This window comes from Aythya fuligula, chromosome 7 (genome assembly GCF_009819795.1).
Source record: "Aythya fuligula isolate bAytFul2 chromosome 7, bAytFul2.pri, whole genome shotgun sequence".
Classification (NCBI taxonomy): Eukaryota; Metazoa; Chordata; class Aves; order Anseriformes; family Anatidae; genus Aythya; species Aythya fuligula.
Window position 1 is genome coordinate 29,243,739 of NC_045565.1, and position 23,776 is coordinate 29,267,514.

The 23,776-nt window shown below is 42.9% G+C and overlaps 1 protein-coding gene across 10 annotated transcripts in view; it reads right to left on the minus strand.

Annotated features, from left to right (window-relative positions):
- Positions 1-9,000: 9,000 nt before the first annotated feature.
- ABLIM1 (actin binding LIM protein 1) overlaps positions 9,001-23,776 on the minus strand; it is a 136,395-nt gene continuing 121,619 nt past the window's right edge. For all 10 annotated transcript variants that reach the window (XM_032190793.1, XM_032190797.1, XM_032190801.1 and 7 more), the window contains 6 exons: positions 22,878-22,939; positions 22,476-22,536; positions 21,739-21,746; positions 20,411-20,485; positions 17,346-17,426; positions 9,001-16,047 (listed from right to left, as the gene is read on the minus strand). In XM_032190793.1, the coding sequence (XP_032046684.1) occupies positions 15,934-16,047; positions 17,346-17,426; positions 20,411-20,485; positions 21,739-21,746; positions 22,476-22,536; positions 22,878-22,939 (401 nt within the window). In that variant the 3' untranslated portion in view covers positions 9,001-15,933. The remainder of the gene's footprint in view (positions 16,048-17,345; positions 17,427-20,410; positions 20,486-21,738; positions 21,747-22,475; positions 22,537-22,877; positions 22,940-23,776) is intronic.

The window sequence follows — 23,776 nt, forward strand, 5'->3', positions numbered from 1 at the left end:
AGGACAGGGGGTAATGGCTTTAAACTAAAAGAGGATGCCACTGATGGAGGAGGGTGACAGCAAGGCCACGTTGTTCTGAGGTTGGCCTTGTCCCTGAAGGGACTCACCGACTTTGGGGCTTGGGCCTTGCTTAGCACTTTAAGTGTGGGCAGGAAGACAGCGGTGTAGCCCGTGATGGAAACATACCTCTTCTTGCAGAGACCTGTTTCCACTGTGGGGCAGGTGGGTGGGCTCCCCAAACCATACAGCTCCTTGCACCTTTGCTCAGCTCTGCAAGCCTATGTCTGAGATGCACACACGTCTGAAGAGCCTGGAGTGCTCAGAGATGTTCATTTCCACTTCAGCTGAGTAAAATGGTGAGGGGGGAGCATCATCGTTTCTGTACAATTGCTGGGCCGTGGAGTCAGCAAGCAGAGAGCAGTGAGTTGGGCAAAGGCCAACAAGAGGCTCACAGAACCCACATTTCCCAGCCTGCCTGGGTCCCTGTGTGCCCCTCCTGCCCCCACCCTCCAAGGCTGTGATTGCTGGCAACGACATCTCACAGGGCGTCTGTGTCAGGTGGAACTGTAAAGCGGCTTTTACTTCGTGGAAACGTCCCCAGTGAGAACAAATTTTGATAAAGGGCTATTGCTGCTCAAGGAAGCTGAAGGTGGAGCACATCCCGTCTCTTGCCAGTACACAACCACCACACAAATGGAGAGGCAAGCCAAGTGCCTGAGCCATCAGATCCAGCAGCCTCTGATGACTGGAGGGAAAAACAGGTTAAATAAATACATCCGTCGCTAGAAATACTTCTCTTACGGCCCTTTCCAGCAAGTTCTTGGCTGCAGTTTTCAGAATCTAGCAGTGTGGCCCTGATTTTGCAAACTTTTAAAGCTTGTCTGTGCCTCAAAGCAGGTGAGTAGTCATTCTGAACTCAGCAAGCCTAATTAAGGATAATAACAGTTAAACAAGCTAATTAAAGATGATTTGAAACACCAAGACATCAAATACCTGAGATTCCTGTCTTCAGACCCCAGAGGCTTTATATCCCCTGCTTGTCCCTTGCGTTCCCCTCCTGGCTGTGATAAGGACACACTGGTGTCTCAGGACTGCTGGCCAGGCCCATGGCAATTGGTGAGGCAGTGACAACTAACATAATGGCAGAGGATATAAGTTTGTCCCCTTCCTCTTGCAGCATAAACTACCTAGAACACTTTGGAACATTTTTTTTTTTCCAAACAGGCTGTTGTGTTCCAGGGTTTAATAAAACTGGGAAACGTGCAGACCCTGCTTAGTGCAAGGAGCTAATACTCCCAGTGTTGGTGCTGAAATCAGAGTTTGCTGCTTTGCCCAGGCAGAGCAAATACTTGTGTGCCAGTTTTCATGGTGGAGCTCCTTGGAGCCAATAAAATAACATCCGTCTACATGCGTATCCATGTATTTTTTGCTTTTTTCCTCCTTATTATTAGTGGCAATTGCAGACATCCATAATAGGCTTCTGCCTCTTTGCAGGGGAGATATTTCATGTGCTAAATGCCACCACCAGGTGATTTACTGCAGTGCTCTGTGAAAAATCCTAGCAACCCACTCAGGAGCATGAGCCTCAACCCAACTTCTTTCCCCACAGGTAATATTTGTGGGTGCTTTACAGCAGACCTTACCTGTTCCCGCTTCCAGGAAAGCACTGATAGGGCTCAGTCAGTGAAGAAGGGGCCAGAAGCAGTAGGAGACAGACCCATCACTCTCTGGGATAGCGTAACTGATGCAAGCAAAGCTACTTGGCAGAAGAGGAGTGAGTACTCAACTGGAGAACAGGACATGAATCTTTTACTTCAGGAGATTTTCAAGCATGCTGACTATGGGTATGCCTTTTGAGGTCTTCTTATTTCCCTGTGAAGCACCTCATGATTCTGGCCATAAAAGAGGTGGCCAAATTCTTCCCCAGCTTCAACTGGCATAACACTGGTGTTGCTCCACTGACTTCTGCCCAGCCATTTCTGACTTTTTCCAATGAAAGGCAAGACAATCAGACCTAACACAAACAAATGATAATAATAATAAAAAAAAAGCTGTTCAGCTGCTCAGCTATACAAAAACGTCATGGCTGATACATCCCAGCAATGTTTTGGATTCCCTCAGACATTAACTGTTTCAAAAGAGCATAGCTGGGAAGAGAGTGGCTGGAGGGAGGGGGGATTTCCCATTAAGGACAGCAGGACCAGATGTCTTTTTGATGAGCTTCTCTTGGCTTCCTATTCTTTGACATTTCCTTTGCAGTCATTGAGTCCAAACTGCTCCTAGAACAAATTAGAGAGAGCTCTAACAGCATGGATGACTTTCGCTCCCCTGATAGATAGAATACCTATCTCTGGCCAAAGTATGAGACATGCTGACTGGACAGTGTTCTTAACTGCCTGGGCATTTATTCATCCTGGAGCCATTCCTTCATCACACTTATTTTCCACTTAAGACCTATGTTTCCCTCCAGAGAAGCCCCTCAGCTTTCCTTTGGCAGTGTTCAATACCAGTAAAAGAACTAAAAAACATTCTTTTTTCCACTCCAAACTCCATGCGGGCATGTTCCCCCCAGCAGACCTCACTGGGTATCAATACGCTGCATTTCAGCATATAATGCTCACAGCCACCATGGGACATGTCTTTCAGCTTCCTAAGAGTTTCTGATACAGGTTTCTGATATGTAATTAGCCATGGTCCTAGTTTTTGAGGGGATGGGATAGGAAATCAGGGCTTTCAGTGGACCAAATATTACAAATCTCATCCACACATGGATTTTATTGGTAAACCAATATGGAGTAATCTCTCTCCTAAGTCGGTACAAAAAACCTCTGTGGACTATAATGCTGTTAATGGAGGACTCACCTTGACAGAGATGACCTCTTGGCATCTTTCAGCACCACTAAAACTTACCCAGGCAAGAGGAAAAACTTGTTTTATCAAAATATGGGAAAACATTAATTTTTACAGCTTGCTACATTTTCATTAGGATCTTTTAAAACCTCTTCCATCATCACCACAACCTGTGGTCTGATGTCAACTGTGAGCTCACGGAAGGCTATTCATTCTGGCATTTTCCCAAAAATGAGTGGCTTTTTTTTTTTTTTTTTTTCAGTCCGCACCTTCTCTTTAGGCCTTAACCACTTCCACCAAGCCAAAGTCAATAAGCAGAACACGTTTCAGAGGTCAGCACTGCTGAAGTGGGAAAGTTAAACAAACAAACAAACAAACAAACAAACAAAATAAACACAGAACCTGTAATTTCTACAGTAGAGCACCAACAAACTGCAATTTCTACCAGCCATGGCTAAGTACTACGGAGGAGCCCTCATGCCTGCTAATAATACTAGATCTCAGGGTATGTCAGACTACCTGACAAAAAGGAAGCAACCACACGGTAGCAGATCTCATCTGTATCACTCGAATCTCCCATTTTTATTTTTATTTTTTGTCCTGTGAACAGAGACTTTAATTAAGAGTCAAGAAGTCAGCCTCAGTAAATACCAAAAGAGCTCTTTCCCTTTTCCCACGTAGACCAGCAGAATTGAATTTCTTCTGCCTTCCCAGCTATCATTAAGTATTCTGTTTAAATAGGCCAGCTTCATGCCATCCATAATGAAGTTATAGTGTATTGCTCTGTTATGAAGGATGAAGCTGTTGTGTCCTACGGGGAGAAAAATCGCTGTAATCCAACTTTCCTTTTGAAAAGGCCTAATGTATCCACATGAGATCTTCTGGCAGAGACAACTGAGAGAATATAAATAGAAGCTTAAAAGAAGAAGGAGGGGAAGGGGAAAATAACTCCAACAGGGCTGAGTAGCTGAAATTCGCAAGTTTAATAGGAAGATGGATGACTGAAGAGCCTGTTCTGTGACACAATTAGGACTTTATGTAGGCCTTTTTCAATTATTTGTAGCTGACAAAATATCGCACAAAGGCTGTTTCACACAGCAGGCCAGGTGCCCAGAAATGTGTGTTTTTTTGGAGGGGGTTGGACTGGGAGAGCCGCCCAGGGGCACAGGCCACGAGGGTCGCCACTGGCGAAGCTGGGAGATGGCGTGCGTCACCCCATGCACAAGTGGCAGGATCCAGGAGTGTCCCATGGTGCCTGAGGGCCCTGGACACCCAAGCCCTGGTCTGCCTTTCCCCGAGGAGCACAGGGCTGCAGCCACCATCCCCAGGCCCCAGCAACTGCAGGGTGGGAGGTGACCATACAAGCGTGCGTGTCCACCTCAGGCTGCAGCACTCCTCAAGCAGACACGCTGAGGAGACATGTGGGTTCTGGTACAGGATGAGGTTTCTGCAAAACGATAGTTCTGGGTCCCGAAGTTATAGCTAGAGATCTTGTCTCAGGGCCTTTCTGTTGCAGGTTCTGTCCTGCAGCTTCTCACTGGCCGCCCACCAAACACTATTTTTGTTTACTCTTGTGGCATTTCCTTTCTCATCGACAAGTTAGCTACCACAGCTCAACCTTCAAGGAAGGTCACTTGAAATAACCTGAATAGCTTTGCATGCAGCTGCTCCAGTGCTGCAGCTGAAGATGCTGACATCCAGCAGAGGAGTGGTGGTGAGATGTAATGGCTTTAGCATCTCCCACAAGACCTGCAGAAGATCTTACCAAACCTTCATGCTTTAAGTGCCTTTAATTTCTTTCGGTTTACTTCAATCCCTCAGTGAGATCATCTGACCAAGGACATTTCATTTCAGGCTGAAAATGCCCAGAGGGGAATGGACTAGCAACTTTAGTTAAGTTTGGATGATCTTCCCTGGATGTCCCCATGAGGTGAAGGCCAAGTGGCAGCCTGGGGCCTGCAGAGGGGTAAATCCTGCTGGGGCAGAGCTCCTCTTCCCTGGTGTCAGCACCAGGGCCATGTTGCAGCCATACTGACCCTGACAGCTTGCTGGTACAACTGAACCTGACTCCACTTTTCCTCACAGGGTCAGTTTTTGAGCTGGTTTGTGCATCTGAATGGGTGGCTGCTCAGCCTGCCCCAGCAGTCGTGTTGTTGTCACTGGGACTGGTAAAACACAGGGAAGCTCTCCTGTGGTCCTCTGCTGGGATCGCTCTGGGGCCAGAAGGAGCACAAATGCACTTTTTAAGAAGTGGAACAATTGATCAGCTATGGGAAAAACAAATCTTGAATGCCAAGCATTGGCAGCAAGGTTGGCATGTTGCAGTGTGGTGTGCTTGGGGCTGCCTGTGTGTATTGGCAGATCTTGTTTATGATCCAGTATTTCTTGTCCTCAACAGATGTGCCAATTACCTACTTTTTTTTTTTTTCTCTCTCTTTTTTTTTTTTTTTTTCCACAAAACTAGCCAGTAAGAGCATTACTTTTTTTTTTTTTTTTTTTTTTTTTTTTTTTTTTTTTTTTTTTTTCCCAGCTGTGTGAGGAGGTAGGGGGAACAGCGAAAGACAACATGAAAATAAAACACACACTTCTACATGACTCCAAATATCTGGCCTCCTTCCCCCTTCCTCCCACAGTATCTGTACTCTTAAATGCATCATTACTAAGGGAATTATTAATGTAGTCACATCAATAAATCTTACTTAAAAGTCCTTATATTGAAGTCATCATTCATCTAGCTGGGACTCCTCTGTAAATGATAATTAGGGTAAGAGCTAACTGAGATACCACAGAGTTTGCTCCTGGCAGTCATTTAACATCCAGCATGGTATCAAAGCTGTAAAGTAGGCATTTCTCAGCGGCAGTTCATTCATTGTAAAACTTGTTTTGATTATTAGCTTGTCTCCTGTTTCACAGCAAACACTTCGGTTCACATAAAGACCTCAAAGCATCAATGTCAATGAATTCCTTGAATGGACTCAGCCGCGTTTTGTTTGCTCTGCAGTATGTAGCCACGTCCAGAAGAGCCAGCCAACGTGCAGCACTATTTCAGACAGCCTCACTGGGCTCATCCTGAAAAGAGTTGGTTCTACAAGCAACTCTTCTTTCCAAAACCTGGTGCTATGGGGGCTGGGATATCCCAAACGATGACACATTTCTTAATGACTGCTTAATAACAGAATGTGTAAATGTGCTGCTGGAACCACAGTGCTAAAGGGAGGGTTATCACCTCTGTCACCAAATCAAGACTGTAATTTCATGACATAACATGTCCAATATCCCTCGCAACTCAAAGTATTCTGCTCTAATGTTCTTCATACCCCATTACCCATTTGTGCCCACCCTTTTGTGCCAGTACAACTGTTTTGTGAGGCCACTGCACTCACCGAAGGAGGGAACTGACTCCAATTAAAAAAAAAATAAAAAAAAAGAAAAGTATGGAATAAGAAGTAAAAAATGTTTTCTTAAGCAGGATCAGTTCCTGAATGTCAGGGAGAGCGACCCCACAAGCAGTCATGCTGACATATCTGATGGCAGGAAGGAGCTGTGAGGCCGTGGGAATACCTTGAGCTGGCTGAGCAGCCCAGTCCTTCGTCTCATGAAACCGCAGCTTGAGGAGGGACGGCTCTGTGCTGCTTTCCTGCTGCCTCATTCGTCCTTTCCCCCAGCCCATAGGCCCCCATCACTACCATGGCTACGTCCAGTCTGGGACGTACATTTTAATCTGCAGTGTGTATACAAAAGAGAACTGGAAGCAGTGGCTGTCTGAGACCCACCTGACCTTTGGATGTACAGCAAGCTTCCTGTTCCAGGGCTGCCGGCTCTTTAATCTCCAAGTCCTTAAAAATACAAGCGAGCCTATGTGAAAAAATGCTTTGTAATGGGAACTCCTGGAACAACTTCCCTCTCTCGCCCTCTCACTGAGCCATAGAAAACAGTAAATATCTCTCCCAAGAGTCCTTTCTTACAATAGAAAAATGGCAGGCCAGATTGAAGTTTCATTTCCCAGCCTCAGACTCCGCAGCGGACAGCACAAAAGCTAGAGAATAAAAAAGCAAGGGGGAAAAAAATGCTCTTGTTCATTCAGAGTTGGAGAGATTTTTGGTAGAGAGCGAGCTTCTTGTGACAGCAGAGCAAGCCACACTTGGGAACTGGGTTTCTCTTTTTGCAGGAGGAAGTGGTCTTGGACTATATACTTGACAGCAAATTAGCACTGACATTTGACTTGTTTTGATCTGAGCTATTTACAGTGGTTTTATCTGTGTATTTTTGACATGCTGTGAAGATTCCCATTGCCAGATGCTTTGCGATGGCTGTAGGATGCAGCGCATTCCTCAGCCATTACTCAGGGGTCATAAACCTCACATTATTTGTGGGGAGGAGGGAACAGAGAAAAATGGCCTAAAAAGTAAAAAAGAAAAAATGAAAAGAAAGAGAGAAACTCAGGACTTAGATTTCATTGGGCTTGTACGTTTAACTGGAGAGAAATTAAGAAATGCAATTAGGGTGGCTGCCACTGTCACGCTGTGGAGCCAGTGACTGGACCAGAGCCTTGTATACTTACTCTGTGCACAGGAGACGTTCATGGAGATGAAATTCCCAACCACTATGGACTGAGGCAGATTGAAACAGAACAACTGCTCCCTCACCCTTCTGGGTCCAAGGCCCCACTGGGGGCTGCTGCTCAGGACCTCCAGAGCCTGGGCTGGCCAGAGGTGTTCTAGGGTTGGCACCAGGCAGTAACTCTTGCTCTGTTGCTACAAGGAAGGAGCTGAGACCTGGGAAGTGGACTTTTCATGACTAAATGAGACAATCAAAAGGAAGACTTTCTTTCTTTCTTTTCTAGGTTCCTGGGGCTGCAGGGCAGCAGGCAGGGAATGGGATCCTGCCCTGCAGAGCAGTGGGGGAAACACCTCCAGGTTGTCAGTTGTGAGACAGGGAACGTATTACCTGCAGGGCACAAATCCTGGTGCTGCAGGGGCTGTCTGTAGGCTCAAGGATGCTGTGCAGGACAAAGTTCTTCACTCAGAGGGTGGTGAGGCCCTGGCACAGGATGCCCAGAGAACCTGTGGCTGCTCCATCCCTGGAAGTGTTCAAGCCCAGGCTGGATGGGGCTTTGGGCAACCTGGTGTGGTGGGAGGTGTCCTTGCCCATGGCAGGGGTAGGAGTTAATGATCTTTAAGGCCCCTTCCAACCCAAGCCATTCTGTGATTCTGTGACGTGTGCTGTACCATTCCTGCCCTTGAACAGAGAGCTGCAGCTCAGATGATCAATGGCCTGAAGCAGGATCCTTTCACACCCCCTCTGAACTTTTTTTTTAAGATTGATCTCCAGTGGCTTTACTTCAAAGACTAACATACCCCCTCCCCTCCCCCCCTTAACATTAAGCCTCAAAGCCAGTCTTAATGAGGCCCCAGTACAACTACAGGAGGCTCGAATTAATTCAGTGACGTTCAGGAGGCCATCTATTTACAGCACAGTGCATGCACAGCACCCTTTCCAGGGGCTACCTACACGCCAAGTCCCTCGACATTTCTTTCTTCTTAGGCAATGATGGGAATTGCTACAGGTCCCTCTGGGGTGCGGTGTGTCCAGCCCTGCTGCTGCTGTGGTCTGCTGGAAACCTGGGCGTTCAGCACACACGGACAATTTGCAGCCCTATCTCCTAGATCAGCATCTTCCACATCTTCTGCACCCAGACCAAGGCTGGGGAGAGTTAAACTCCAGGTAGTTGGGCAAACATTCAATTTAAAATACTAAGACACAGAAATATCCTGTCAGGGATGAAGTTTTTAGCTAAACTCACAAGAACAGAGAAAGGAAATTATTTAGATCATGAAGCCAATGCAGCAGGGTGACCTAGCTGACCTTGCTGATATCTTGGGTCCTTTTAAACCACAAACTAACCGCACAAAATGAAGACTCCTATGTGGTTTGTATAAGTAGATATTTTACTGACAAGAAACCTTTTGTCCTTCCTCAAGTCTGCTGAGAATTCTACTGAAGCCAGGCACTTTTTTCATCTGTCTTGGTCTGGTCAATGATGTCTCGCCTCTCTCTGCGCATCTTGTTCTGTAAGAAGACTTTGATACAACTCTGCAAGATGAAAAAAAAGCAACCAAACAAATAAATGAGGCTACATGAATCCAGCGATTAAGAATAAAGCTCCAAACTTTATTCATTGAGTTAAGTACAACAGTGATGCAGATTACAGTGGCACAGGAGTGCAGTATGTGCTGTTTGCAGTATGACAGTGGAAACACTAATTGTACAGAACAGCAACCCAGCTCAACTTTTCATTATGCATACAAGCAGACTTACTGTACAGACAATACATTGATTCACTTTTACAGAGAGACTCAAGAGCTGTCTCACAGGTGAATGGGAAACACAGGGACACCTCCCCGAAACGCTGGTTTGTAATGTGTGGAGGGAGGAGAAAAGAAAAATAAAATAATAAAAATCCTATTGCCAAAATCTACCGACTTAAAAGGAAAATATACCTTTGAAAAACTAGTTTCAGTTTCCAAAGCTTAAAAAAAATGTCCCCAGCTGTAAGGCCCCCTCTCGCAGGAAGAGCTGTCAGCAATGACCAGGTGGCACTGCTGGGACAGGACAGATCCAGCAGGGACACACAGAGCTGGCTGCTGCGGGCGTGCAGACCAGCCAGGCACTTTCCTGGTCCTGCCAGATGAGAAGGAACCCGCTCCCAAGCGTGTGGATGTCAGTGAGAGGCCCCACTGGTGTCAGTGGTTTTGCATCTGGGGGTAGTGCTTTCTGCAGGGTGTCCAGTGGGACCTGTCAGCGCCCAAGGGAGCCAGACTCAGCCTGGTAAGGCACCGCTGGGATTCGTGCAGCTGCTTCTGCAAGCCTTTAATACCTCATCTCCTAATGCCTAGGAGCAAGGTGGCCTCAGCTTTGCAAGTCCTAGGAGCAACACCCGTATTAACTGTAGTGATTTCTGGCCAAGCAGTTAGCTGCTTGCCTTCAGTCATCTCTTTTTGCCTCAAAAGAAAGACCACAGCACACATGGAATTATTACCTCTTCATATGGACAAGCATTTTTTTAGGAAATCATTAGCAGAAATCTTTTTCCCTGTTAAAAGCCCTTTGGGCAACAGATAATTTATTTTGCATACAGGCAAACAACATTAATGGCCAATTACACTCCCACTTCCTGTACTGATGCTCACATTAAAATTAATAACACTTACTCCCTCCACGTCAAATGCCAGCATCACACAACTCCTGCCAGCAGAATCGTCTGACTAAAAGTTCAGTATCTTTTTTTTAGTGATAGATTTTTTGTCCTGCCCTTTACTAAGCACTAAATAGGTGTGTGGGAGAAATCAGAAGGCAACACTCACCAGCCAGAGCAGTCCTGCAACCTGCAGTAATGAGGGTGTTCCTACACTAGATGAGAAATTTCTACCATCACAGCGTGCAGTCACTCTCTCCAGCTCTTCGTTACATAGCAATGGGGTAAAAACATACCACATATTGTCGGGATCACTTCCTCCATATGTCTACCCTGAAGAATATGGACTCCAGAAGACGTGTGGGCAGGGCCAAAATGTTTGGCAAAGACCTGGACCGTGACCTGAATGTGAAAGGGGGCTGCGGGATCAAGCCCTAAGTGTCTCTGCTATGGAAAACTGATTGGCATTTCAGGACAGATCAGTTGATTTTATTGCTTCCTGTACATGCTTTATTCATCATCATTGAGTGTTTTTTAGCACCACAGGTAACTTCCAGGATGCAGACCTCCTCCTCTACAAGTAAATTCAGAAGGAAAGCAATGAAATGTGGAGTGGAAAAAAGGCTTATTTCCACTGAGTCGGTATCTACAAGGCTATGGCCCAAATGGGTCAGGATCTCCTAACTACTGCTAAGTCAGGAACAGCCAAAAGAAGTCACTCCATGCTGAGTTTGGAGGATGTTCTTATATTCTTACTGTTCTGGGGATCCATTTTTTCCATCACTTGTAGCTTCAGAACATTAACTTTGGCATAGATGTTCATAAACTACAGCTGCTCCAAACTTGATTTCCCCAAAGTTTGAAAGAGGTAGCACAAGCTGGCATGCATTTTCTTATAAATTTGCTAAATATCACACTTGCAAACCCTGGAGAAAGCAAGCTTATGCCAGCTGTCCTCCTTCCCAGAACTTAACACTTCTCCATCCGTTGACATTACCTGACATAGCAGAAACACCCCAGGAGGAGCAATGACTTACAGAAAGGGACTCTACTTCAAAATTTGTCTAACTTCAGAGTAACACTTTCACAAAAGAGACCCCTAGCAACCTCCCCTGAAGAGCAGGGTGTCTGAACCATATGGCTGAGAAAGGATTTCCAGATTGCAACAGGGGAAGGGCAGGGAGCACTGCAGTGCTGGCCCCACAGAGACTTGGAACCATTCAGCTTGGTAAGACGAGTTGACCACTTTCTTGACTTTTATTTCTATGAAAGCATTACTGGAGCCACTGAGCTATCTTGTCCCACATGCAGTGGTAAGAAACTTACTGTTTTCCTAGTCTAACCTTTCACAGCACACTGCAGCTATGTGCACAAACCATACTGAATGAAAGGCTACTAATCAAACTGGAAAAAAAAAAGAATATGTTTCTGAGACTCACACCACTAAAACCTGTGTTAAATGACACCAGCATGAAATGGTAACAAACGATTAAAAAAAAAAAAAAGTATGAAATTCTGAGAGCAAGCTTCACAAGAACTTACTCTTCCAGCTGTACAGAAAGTTTGTCAAGTTCGGGATAGGACACTGGCAGAGTTGAGATGCTACACTCAGCTTCCAAAATGAGGCTACAATAGATCAATCACTTCACTGAGAAAGAGCAGACAGTTTAGTAATTTCCAAACCTATTTTTCAAGTTGGCTTCATTTTACTACCTTCAGGGAAGATATTTATCATATTTATTTCACCACACTTATTTCCACTTCTGACTGTCAGCAGGCTGGAGCTTACACCAAGTGAAGGCGAGGGCATCCAGGGTACGGGCAGCTGTTTCCACTGTACTGCAGAGCAGCTCTCCTCTTGGTCATGATGGAAATTATCAGACTGGGATCTGGAGAAGCCACAAAACCCAGCAGGTTAAATCTCTGGATTCCCAATTAATCTGCTGCATAAGGTCTTACTCTTCCATTTAAGCACTGCCAGGAACAGGCACTGCAAATGTTCACATATGCTTGAGAATGCCTTTTAGATGATAACCACACGTGGCTAACCTTGCACTTCCACAAAGTGGGACAGTGACACTTGCTAGATCTCAGAAGCAGGTACCCAGGAGCCCTGCAGATACAAGCACATATGCAAGTGACGTCCTTCATAATTACTGCTGTCTTTTCAACACAATGCAGAGTTTGGAAATTCCAGGTTAACTGCTCATAGAGCATCTCAACTCCATAAGGGCAGCTTGTGCTTCATGTGCCTGTGTTTTTGACAACCTGCACGTGTCTATGATCCTGTTCTGCACACCTGTATGGCTGTTTTGCAATTCCACCCCACGTGCCTGTTTTGACAGGTCTTTGCTCTTACATCATTCTTAAAGCAGAAAGGGGAAAAAAATGAGACAAAAGCAATCAGGTTTCAGTCCTTTTGGCAGTGACGTTGTTGACAGCACTGAGTTTGATGGGGCTTCATCAGAAGCTCAAATGCTTTGCACGAGACAGAAGAACTTGAGCATGTACTTAAGGCATATTCTTTCACACACTTAAGTATTTACTGAATAATTTAGAGTCTTATTACAAAGCTTTGACTCTCTGTTACATTACAATATTCAAATTTATTGGCCACAAGGGACTATTGAGAGGGGAATTACAAAGAACTGCCCAACAGCACAGAGCTGCCCAACAAACAATATGCTACTGGATCGATACTAGGAAAATGATTCACTGCTTACACAGAAAACTCTCCCTGGAGCTGTCTTTCCATTTTTATGAGGTGGGAAGACCAGATGAAAGAAAATATTGCAGTGACAATTGCTAACAGCCCACTGCAGAAACCACCCACCCATCCCACGGCCGGCTGCGGCCTGCTCTTTGGGGCCATGGGATTTTGGGGTGGTTCTGCTTCTGGATGGGTGGGATATTAAGAGGAATTAACCCTTCACATCCTTAATCAGAAATAAAGCAGTAGTAAGTCCAGTGTAGAGAGCAGTGAACTGACTGACAATGCTCCACACTAGAACAGGCCCAAAAATCCAGTTAGAAATTGTGTCTGCTGCATCTGAGCTGGCTTCTCCTCATTCCTTCCCAAGGTGCAATTGCAGATTTAAATTCTCAGTTGATGAGGCAGACACAAATTATCTTGTCATTCTCAAAGGCTGAGGAAGTGTGTTGTTGTTTTTTTTGTTGTTGTTTTTTGTTTTTGAGGGGAGGGAGAAGAGAGAATAGAAGACAAGACAACCTGGCGTAACCATCTGTGAACTGACTGGGTGGTATATTTACATACCTTGTGAGCAGTTCAATAGTAATCTAAAGATGGGGACAGAAAAATGCAGACTGGCAGCTCACGTCCCTGAGAGCAGACTTTATACCAAAAAGGTTTGTTGTCAAGGTGACTTGGGCTAAAAGACTCGTAATGCCTGCTGCATCTGCCACAGGGCATCACCCATGTGGGCTGACAAATTGTGGAGAATTTAGTACTTTAAATAATTAAAACCCAAATATTCATCTCAGAGTTAAGCCACACCTTCGCAGGCATCATACACTGAATTTCTGAGACTAGTGTTCACGAAATGCGTGACTGTGAGACACTGCTGTCCTTTCACTGCATGGCTATGGTTTCAGCTGCCACTCAGAAATGCATCTCAACCTGCCAGTGCCCTCCCTGGCATTCCTATTTGCTTCCCAGCGTTCTTCTAAAACCATTTCAGATGCTTGTTCTGAAAAATGAAGTAAAACATGTTGAACTGAGCCTTGCTGCAATCTCAGTGAGGTCCAGAGAGCTACCTTGCAGCTAACTGCGTGTCATGGTATTTACCAAGGGCTTGTGTTCAGCAGGGACTACGAGGCCAGCTCTGCACAGGAGCACGTTCTCCAGTTTGTCCCTTGGGCTCACCCTTCCCTTAGCCCTAGAGCATGGAGCAGGTGCTGACCCCTTGCATCTGCCTCTCAATCACTGAATCTTCAGCTCAGGTTGGATCAAAGGAACCGCGGTGATCTGCTATAACAGGACTTCCTAAACCAGCACAGAAGAGGCAGGGTTTGGGCTGTCCCGCACGTTTCATGGTGAAATGCCGTGTGGTGAGACACAGAAGTCAGCACAGTGATATCGAATCTCACAACTATGTGGGACTGTTTCCCCTTCCTGACTTCCAGACTTTTAACACCAATGTCTCATAACAGAAAATACAAAGGTTCTGATGTCTCCAGTGCCAAAAGTTTCTGCATTAGAAATGAAACCTTGATATTCTTTGACAGACACAGAACCTGAACGTCCCTCTCCAATACCAGGAGATGGGCTCATTAGTGCAGTATGCATTGGCAGTTAAGCACCAAGGAAGAAAAAAGCTGACCTTGCAGCCACAATGCATGTATTCAATTACTTTGGTGCTCATGTCCATCTCTTAAGGACCTGCCCAGAAGCAGTTAAGGTATATATAGGCAGTTTTGTTATTTTTATTTTTTTTTCCAAGCTGCAGCATAGTGGAAGAAGACTGAAAGCAAGAGGAGTTCAATGCAGCTCAGAAACCATCTTGCATGATTTCTCTGTCTCCACAAACCAAGTCAGGCACAAAGGGAAATAAATATAACCAAGGCTGGAGCTCTGAAGCTTCAAGAGGGAAAAAAAAAAAAAAAAAAAAGCCTGTGCCCTCTTTTCCAAGCACAAGTGAAAAACTACACTAACTAAAAAGAGAGTGCTTGGCCCCATGCACTGTGCCATATTGACAACAGCAACTGCAATTTAATCAAAAAGCCTCTATTGGCAGAGCATGGTACCACCTTGGTGGTACCTTTTAGTTCGTGAACATTCCTCCCCCAAGAGGGATGAAACTGTGTGTTGGCTTGCAGAGAACCGTCTTCCCTGCTTATGTAAAATCCTACAGCTCCACAGCAATCTGAGGGGCTGTACTAGTAATGACTAGCAGGGAGTCTGTCCCGAAATCTCTGGGTGTGAACCAGGGCACACTTAAAAAAAGCATTTTCTCACTCTATCACTCCCACCCTCATCCACCCATCTCCTGGACTAAATTACAAGAAAACTGACTCTTCTCCATCATTCCCATTACTTGAGTGATCTTAAATTATTTGACTGGTTAAGCCCCAGCCTTATTAATTCAAGCAGAAAGTGTGGAAGAGGGAAGACTGGCAACAGACACAGCAATTCACTTCCTACATATCCTAGCAAATATATACAGGTACAAGGAGCCCGCTTTCCAAGAATTCAACTGGGATGCACTGCAAAGGAGCAGAGTGCCCACCTTTGCAGACTGTATCACACAAAGATGTCATTTCAAAAGACTGCCAACTAAGAAACAGTTGTGTGAAAGACAACGTGACCATATGGGCGTGTTACAAAGGGCTTCTCCTTCACTACAGAGTATCTATCTATCTTTCTCTCCATATATATACACATATATACACATACATACACACAGATGGATAGATATAAATACATGTGCGCACACACGCAAACACACTTACATATATATATATTTTTATATATATATATATATATATATTTCTTTTCCAGTTCTTGGAGTGGTTACAACTACTTTAGTCTACAAGGCGTCCTAAGGGCACTTCCTGGCTCTAGCAATAAAGTCCATCATGTTATGGAGAGAAGTAAAGGGAGTATCACTGAGGGAGAAGAACAGTTTCCTATCTTGTATGAGACCATGTAAAAGGTCAACACCTCTGAAAATCATCTTTGTTGTTTCTGAGCTCAGATATTTCCTTCCCTATGTTCCAGGAGGGCAAGTGTTCGTCTTCAATTGCTGTGTGCAGAGGTGCCACTATGCGATTTTCATTTTTTGGTGGGTAGGTAGTCGCTGCCAAATAGTTTGGACTGTATGATACAATATCCTATGTACCATTTTTAAGTTGGTTTCTTTAAAGGGAGATTAAAAGAGTTTTGCTTTTTTCTTCATGTCGTTGCGTCTCCAGAGAGGTAACTTGTCAAACTCCTGTATCGTCATGCCAAATATTTCTTGAAAAACTTCAGGTGCTAAGTGACGCTTTAAAAAAAGAAAGAAAAAAAAAAAAAGGAGAGAACAGGCAATGGTCAGTCAGTCAAAGCCAAAGAAGTGCAGTAGGAGATAGGAGTGCCTTAAGGATTTCATGTCACTCTAAGAGCCACTGCAGCATCTAGTGATTGAAGTTTGATGAACTAACAATCCCTTGCCAATGTCCAAGTCCTTATGAACCTGCATTCTCAATGCACCAATAAAATTTTGACATTTGTTACCTCTGAGAGGTCTACAAAGGAGATCAGGCCAACTATTTCAGTTGCTGAATAAGCAAGACAGGAAAAGATTTTGTCTGCAGTCATACACCAAGTAGTGACAGATCTTAGAACAGAAAAAAGTTCTTGCATGCCCTTGTTGTGGACTTTAGGTAGTCATCCCCACCCACACGCTGAAGTTTAAACAGACACTGAGTTTCAGGAGAGTTTTGCAGAAGGGCTGCAGGTGGGACATGCAAGTTTTGAAAAGCAAGAAGCCAGCCTAACCTTCCACCACATTTCTCTGCAGCAAATGAAACATATTTTGGTGCTGTCCTGTGCATTAGTTACTTCTCTTGTTCAGCTGCTCTAGAGTGCACTAGACAGGGGAAGTCCCTCCCTGCAGCACTAATGTAACGTCACCTTAAATTTTGATTAGCGATCACATTATCTACTTGTCTAAAAATGTACATAAACAGGCACATACATGAATTTTTGTGGCTGCTTTCATTCATCTCCACAAGATTAATTAACTACAAGTTACTTAAACATTGCCAGGCAAGGAATTCCACTGAACTAATCTTACTAATCCACAAACTGGTTGACCACTTCTATTTGTTAGTAGAGATTTAAATCCTCACATTTTTGCATATTGGCCAGTCTAACTGTCAGGACTTACTGACGAATTGGAGCAAGTCAGACTCTGGATCCTCAAGGATGGCTGGTACTGACTCTTAGCTAGGATGTGATCCAAGCCTACACAAAGCATTGCTCCATTCTAGCGTGGGTTCTGTGACTACAAAACGCGTAACCAGTGTTGGCCTTTTTACCAATTTGTAAGTATGAAAACAATTGCTTGAGAAACTAAGGTGGTTGTGAACTGCTCTGTCCAGGAACAAGGAGACACAGGCATTGCTGGTCAGAGATGTGGGACTCCTGTTGCATCCTCCCTGTCCAACTGCTTCTTCCCTGCTTAGTGCTGAAAAATCTTTCCAGTCTAACAAGGACCCACACATCAGTGTTAGAGCTTTCAAGTGTGCAACAATAAACAACTTCAGCAGGAAAGAGCATTTAGGAACTTGCTTCTCTTACCTCCAGCCTGGTTCTGTCTACATCTTTTAGTATTTTATTTCGCCCTCTGTTGGTCACCATGAGCATTTCATATGGAAAAATCTGTTAACAACGTATAAAAAGGGGAAAAAGAGATGTATTTACATTCAAAAACAGAAAGAACACAACGTGTCTTATTTTCATAACCACACATGATTTTTTTTTTTTCTTTTTCAACGGAAATTGCAGCATTTCATTTTTAAAGATGCATGAAAGGCCAGTCGGGATAGAGCAAGAACTTGTTTAATATCAACGTCAAATTGCCTCCTACTATAGAGGCAATCTGTACTTGTCCACACCAATGATTTTTATGGTGCATCAGCTCAGCTGGCTTTCATAACACAAAATCCTCTCTAGTCAATATACTTTCTCATCTAGCAACATATAATTTTTAGAGTTTATTAAGGTAAGTATATTTGGCACTCCTTGGTCTGGCTGATGGTTACCAAAGTGTGGACAGCTCTAAGGAAACAGTTAGAGGACTTTTAAAAGATGAACCACATGAGAGTGCATCTGAAAAAGCAGCACTCTGAATAAGCAAGACATTCATTAGTGGGGGCCACTGCAATCAACAAAATTCATCATGATTTTCTTTGCCTATTTGGATAGTTAAAGAAATGAACAAGTGCCCTCTGTGCTTGCTGTCTGTGCCACACATGCATGGATTAAAGGAGATGCTTTTGTAGACATACTTATCTAACACACCTTCATCTCCTTCAGAAGAGTGTGTCCAGCACATCTCCCATTACATTTCTCCTGATTTCCCTTTGCATTGCAAAGAATATCCAGAACTCACACACAGCAGTTGCTGCCCAGTAATTCCTGAATGCATGGATTATTCATTTTTTCTTTTACATGTGTAGGTTCTTTGTTTAAAGTAAAAATGTTTACTGTCAGTGGGTCTCAAATCAGTTTGACCCAACAGAAACTACATTCCTTAGAAAGGATTTCAGAAAACCATGTGCCTTAAAATCAGTTTCTGGAATCATCTCATTTCAGTTTTTCATGTACACTTCCACGTACATTTGGAATGACATTGGAGAGCTCATGTTCTGCCTGACAGAGCCTCCCTATAGCCCTTCTCATTGTGTATCGCTGTAAGGATAACAGCATTCCCAATGAGGTCCTCATCCAATCCCCACTGAAACCAGTGAAGTTCTTCCACATACTTCAGTGGGAATTGGCTTTTACTGCTATTTTTACTGCTGGTCTTGTTCGACTGATTCAGATACATGCTCCCTGAGTGAAACCACCAAAACTCTCTTAGGAGAAGCAGCTGTGCTATCATTAAACACCATTAATTCAATTATTTTAACAGAAAAAAATTCAACCAAATCAGCTCTTGTGCAGTATTAAGCAATTAAGTTCATTCCATTGTAAACAATTATCCCAATGAACTTTGCAGAAATATAATAAATAAGATTCAGGCATTGATGAACACACCACTGAGTTTATTGTAAGTAATAATAATCTAAGTAAAGTGTGCTTACATACCAATTGTAAGATATGACTCTTATGAGATTCTGACATTGTCACAAATGTACAATTAGACTATACTTTGAATTACATTGCTTATGTTTGATACTGGAAATGATTACCAGATACACCATGAAAGGAAACTAAAACATAACTCTTCTAAATGTTTAAACAGACAGAATTTAAGTCAAGGTCTAAGGTTGTAAGTACATTTTATATTTAGGAATTCACAACAAGGTATGTTTCAATCCAGGGTGTCAGGATGCACAAATTCTGTCCTTTCCAGTGAATCACTTGGTAAGATTTGGTCTTTCTAAAGTTTACTGATTTTCACTTCCCAGGAGTTTCATGCTGACTTTGAGTTGGCTTTTTTTTTTTTTTTTCACCCCATCAAGCTTAAATTAGCATTGAATCATTGACATGAATACAATTGCTGTCAATTAGCTCCAGGTCTGGCATAACCTTCTCGAATGTCAACAGAAAGTGACCTATTATCTCACAAAAATTCCCACAAATTTTATCGCTAGTAATATGACAGAATTTGTTACCCAAAACAACTTTCCAAATAATTGGGTGCATCAAGAGAAGTGGTGGCTGTAAGAATTGCTATTGCACTGAAAGAGAAATTATTTGGAATAAAAAGCAGTATCTCAGAAGTTGGGGATGTCCCCAGGGTCTTATTTATATAATATATAAAAACACTCGTTAATGTACATTGCACTAGGGTCTCAGCTTATAAAGCTAAAGTTATTGCCTTGTACAATTTGTCTGGAGGTCACTTGGAAGCACAAGTAGTAATCTGGTTTGCAAAAAGAGTTCCTCACTTAACTGCATAAATGCTGATCCTTGTAACTTTGGCAAAATCATGATTTCTCAGAAGGTTCACCAGCAACAGAGAAAGTTGCAAGACTTAAAACACAGCCCTGGTTGAAGCCTCTCCATTGTTTATGTTCATTTTTGATTCAGACATCTCTAGACATAGTAGCAAAAGCACTTTAATTTATAACTTAACTCACATTCAGTTGATATTGCCTTTTTTCCCAACAAAAAATAAATTTATTATATAGGGAATTCAACACTATTCAAGGTGTCAGGCTAATGGTGCTGACAGCTAAAGATAGATCCCAAAAGACACATAGATATCTAGCTTCCAATTCCAAACTGAGATCCATGTCTTTTATTAAACCAAGGCAGCCTCAACCACATGTGAGCCACAGTATTGTGTCACTTTTCAAACTTAACAGATCTGAGACTTTGCAGTCAAGTTTGGCTACTATTTTGGCTACTGACAGCTTGACAGTGAACTAGCTTTTGAGCGCTTTCAGTAGCTTCATTTTGTCTCTGGAAAAGCCTCCTTTATCCAAAAAGGGCACTTTGGCTGCCCTCAGCCTGAGTACTAACACCTAAAACAGGCAAAGTCCAGAACAAAGGGAGAGGTTTAGCACATAAGGAGAAGGGACTGAGGTGAGGCAAAGAAAAACAAGAGGACTAAGACATTTCCCATATTTTATCTGCATTTCACAGTCAAATCTTCATTGCCCTGAAGGAAAGTGAATAACATCTGCACTTGCCTTTGGCTCCAACATGTTAGGCATAGATACTCCTCTGTCCATTCTCATTCCAGGGACATGACCATCCGGAAGGGACTGCATCAGATACAGGTATACATCAGACACGTAGGTTACACACACAGAGGGTAAAGGCACTCAAGCAGCGGTGAAAACAAAGGTGAATTTGCACTGAGACTTCCTTTAAGTCTTAATGCTGATTCTTACCACACAGGACATTGCTACAGCTACCATTTATCACTCTTCTGAGGCATCCTTCCACCCTCTCTGCCACCACATTTTCTGTCACTAAGGCTGGTGATAGCTGCCCACTAAAAACAGCCCAGCCCAGGTGGACCTGGGTCTCTGAAAGAATGGTAGGCCCTTCCCAGTCCCAATGATCAGTTAAGGCTCTTTGGAACAAATACGCAGGAGCATTAATTTAGATCCCACCCAACAGCATATATAAGCACTCTTACACTTCTGGACTGTCCTTTCTGTCATTTACTGTATCATCCAAGGTATTTTTTTTTGTCTCTACAACGGGAAATTTTGACTATGAACACAAGTGGGGAGAGGGTTCTGGTAAAAGGGTGCTATTTTGACACAGGTACTGTTCCTAATAAAATTACATTTTGAGCATAATACACAGAGAACTCTCTTCTCTTCCCATAATCTTATTTTCTTTCTAATCATTGTGGTTTTGATACAGTAGTAAAAATATATATCCAATTATTAATTAATTGTCACTTCTTAAATTGTCACTTCATATTATGATTGTGCTGAGGAGCCAGCCAGACAAACTTCTGGAAAAAAATCCTGCAGATAGGATTTGGGGTAAAAGGGCTGATTCCTGTAAGTACATATCTTATTAGTTCATCTGTGACAGCAGCACTGCAGAAAGCTATTGATCATCCATCTTGTCTGGAGAGTAAATTTCAGGGAAAAAATAAGGATTTCAAGGCTCTTGGTATGGAAGAAAATTGCCTCCAGAAGAGAATTTCTGTCTCTGGGGCTGATACTAGAGAGGCTGGAAATAAATCTGCCCTCAGCCATCCAAAGAGAGCTACTGCAGATAACTTGTACTTCAACAGACAATGGGTTTAACAGAACAAGTCACAGAACTGGTCAGAGCCTTCTTAACCCAGTTCTGGGGAGGTACAAGGAGGAACCTGAGGTTGTGCCTGTTTTTTATTGATAAGACTCTACATTGGTGATTATGCTTAAACATGCATGTAAATCAAAGCTAATGTCTTAAGAACCCCTTTCCTGTAGCAGAAATTCAGACTTCAACAAGAAAGTAGATTCTTTTAATTCCGTTGTCAGTTGATTGATGAGAATCCATACTCTACCTGGAAATCTGAAAAGCAAGAGAGAAATTTCATCTGCTGTAGAGTGTGGAAGAGGAGGAATCAGTCACAATTTACCAGATAATCCTAGTGTCTTGTGATCTGCCTGATCTTTTCAAAATCCCACCTGATGCAGAAAACCTCCCTACTTTTGAAGAATGAAGAATAAAACACTCCAAACAGTGGGATCCTCAGTCAGTAAAATCAAGTCACTTTGGAAATATTGAGACACACAGAACCATAATCAGGTTCTCAGCCCCAAGCTCAAACTGTTTCAAAACATTGTCTCATAAAGTTCCATAACTTTCATAAATACTACATCTATCTTAAAGTCTCAACGAATATCATGAGTAGCAACTGGGATTAGAAGCTATTATCCTCCTTACTTCACTGCAGCACACTCTGACTGTGCAGTGGATGACAATTTTCAGAACAGAACACGGTAGCAGAACTCAGTACAAATTCCAATTAATTACAGATTACCTGCTTTCCATGTATACCAGTGCTAAAGCAGTCTCTTGGCATAAAAAGGGGCAGATCTACATAGCAGATTTAGCAAAATAAACCCAAAACTTTTAACTCTAACTCTGCAAGTACATGCTAACTGTCAAGTTTACCAGAGAAATGTACGCAGCAAATACAATGCTACCACATCTACAATGTAAAATAGCAGAAATGATCAAAGATCATAATACATTCCCTGTAATGAAGTGGCATGTAAAAAGGCCCCTGAGTCTTACCTCTAACACCACCACTCACATCCCCGTAACTGTTGTACTGACCAAAATCTGTAGACACCGGCTGTAACAGGAAAAGAGGGACATGCACATAAATTCCCAGTTCATGACCTCACCAGTGGGGTGGAGTATGGGGAGTAACAAATTGTTTAAAGCCTATTGTTCCTCAATTTTCATAAGCTTTCTTGCATTTTTAACACTGAAGTTTGTTGGGAGGGAAATTAGATTTTGACTTCAGATGTTCTATAAGAACATCTTTAAGAACACTATAAGAACGTCTTGTAAGATGTTCTTAAGATGTTTCATAAGAAAGCTTGATCAAACTGAAAATCCACTACATTTAATAGGAAAATACCACAGATTATTAAAGCCACCTTTTGCTTCTCAGAATCACCACCTCCTTACCCTGTGAAGTCCATTTTTTCCATAGCCAGGAAGAGAAGAGGTTTTGGAGGCTGAAGCATGGGCTGTCAAAGGAGGAAGAAAAAAATCATTTTACTGAAAAAAATCCCATGAAAACTCAAAACCATGAACATTTGAGAAATCCACTAGCAGAAAAAAACACAGAAGCACTGAATGTATACATAACCAGCTGAGATATACTGACTTTAAGAAGGTAACATCTCAGCCCCAAACTCATCACAACCTTCCATACATTCAGTAAGTTAGACGTAGCATTATCATGTCATGGTGCCAGGCTCAAAATCAAAGTGGTCTCCACTGAGCTGAATGTAATGCTCAAGGATTAGAGAAGAGAGTAAAATAAATTTTTAGACCTTAGATGAAATATTGACATGTATCTTTAATAATTTCTTTAGTTAATGCAGCCCTTTCAGACAAGATTCTTCATATAAGAATGATTTTTTTTTTTTTTAATGTTATTTTTATCACAGAAGGACAGGGGCATGGAACTTGAAGCATTCTTGTTGCCAGCAATAAGCAGCTTTGGGAGAAGTACCATCGACTCCACAAAAAGCAACTAATGACTGCATCGATTATCACTGTGAAGAGAGATGAACACATCTCCAATAAAGTAGTCCTCCAACCTGTGCTATCATTAATAAAAAAATCATAAGCTCTGAAGGGACCAAGTAGACTCTGGACCTGTAAACATTAAAAGTATTGAGGGAGAACTACAGACTTTCTCTCCTAAACCATAAGTAGATGCAACACACGTATACAACAGGGAGCACTAAGAAATCTTAGTTTGCTTGGCAGCAGTCATTTTGTCCCTTCTTGGCTTGAAGTCTAGTTGTTGTGCTACAACAACCTATGGATGAAGAGTGAAATAAAACCCCAATAGC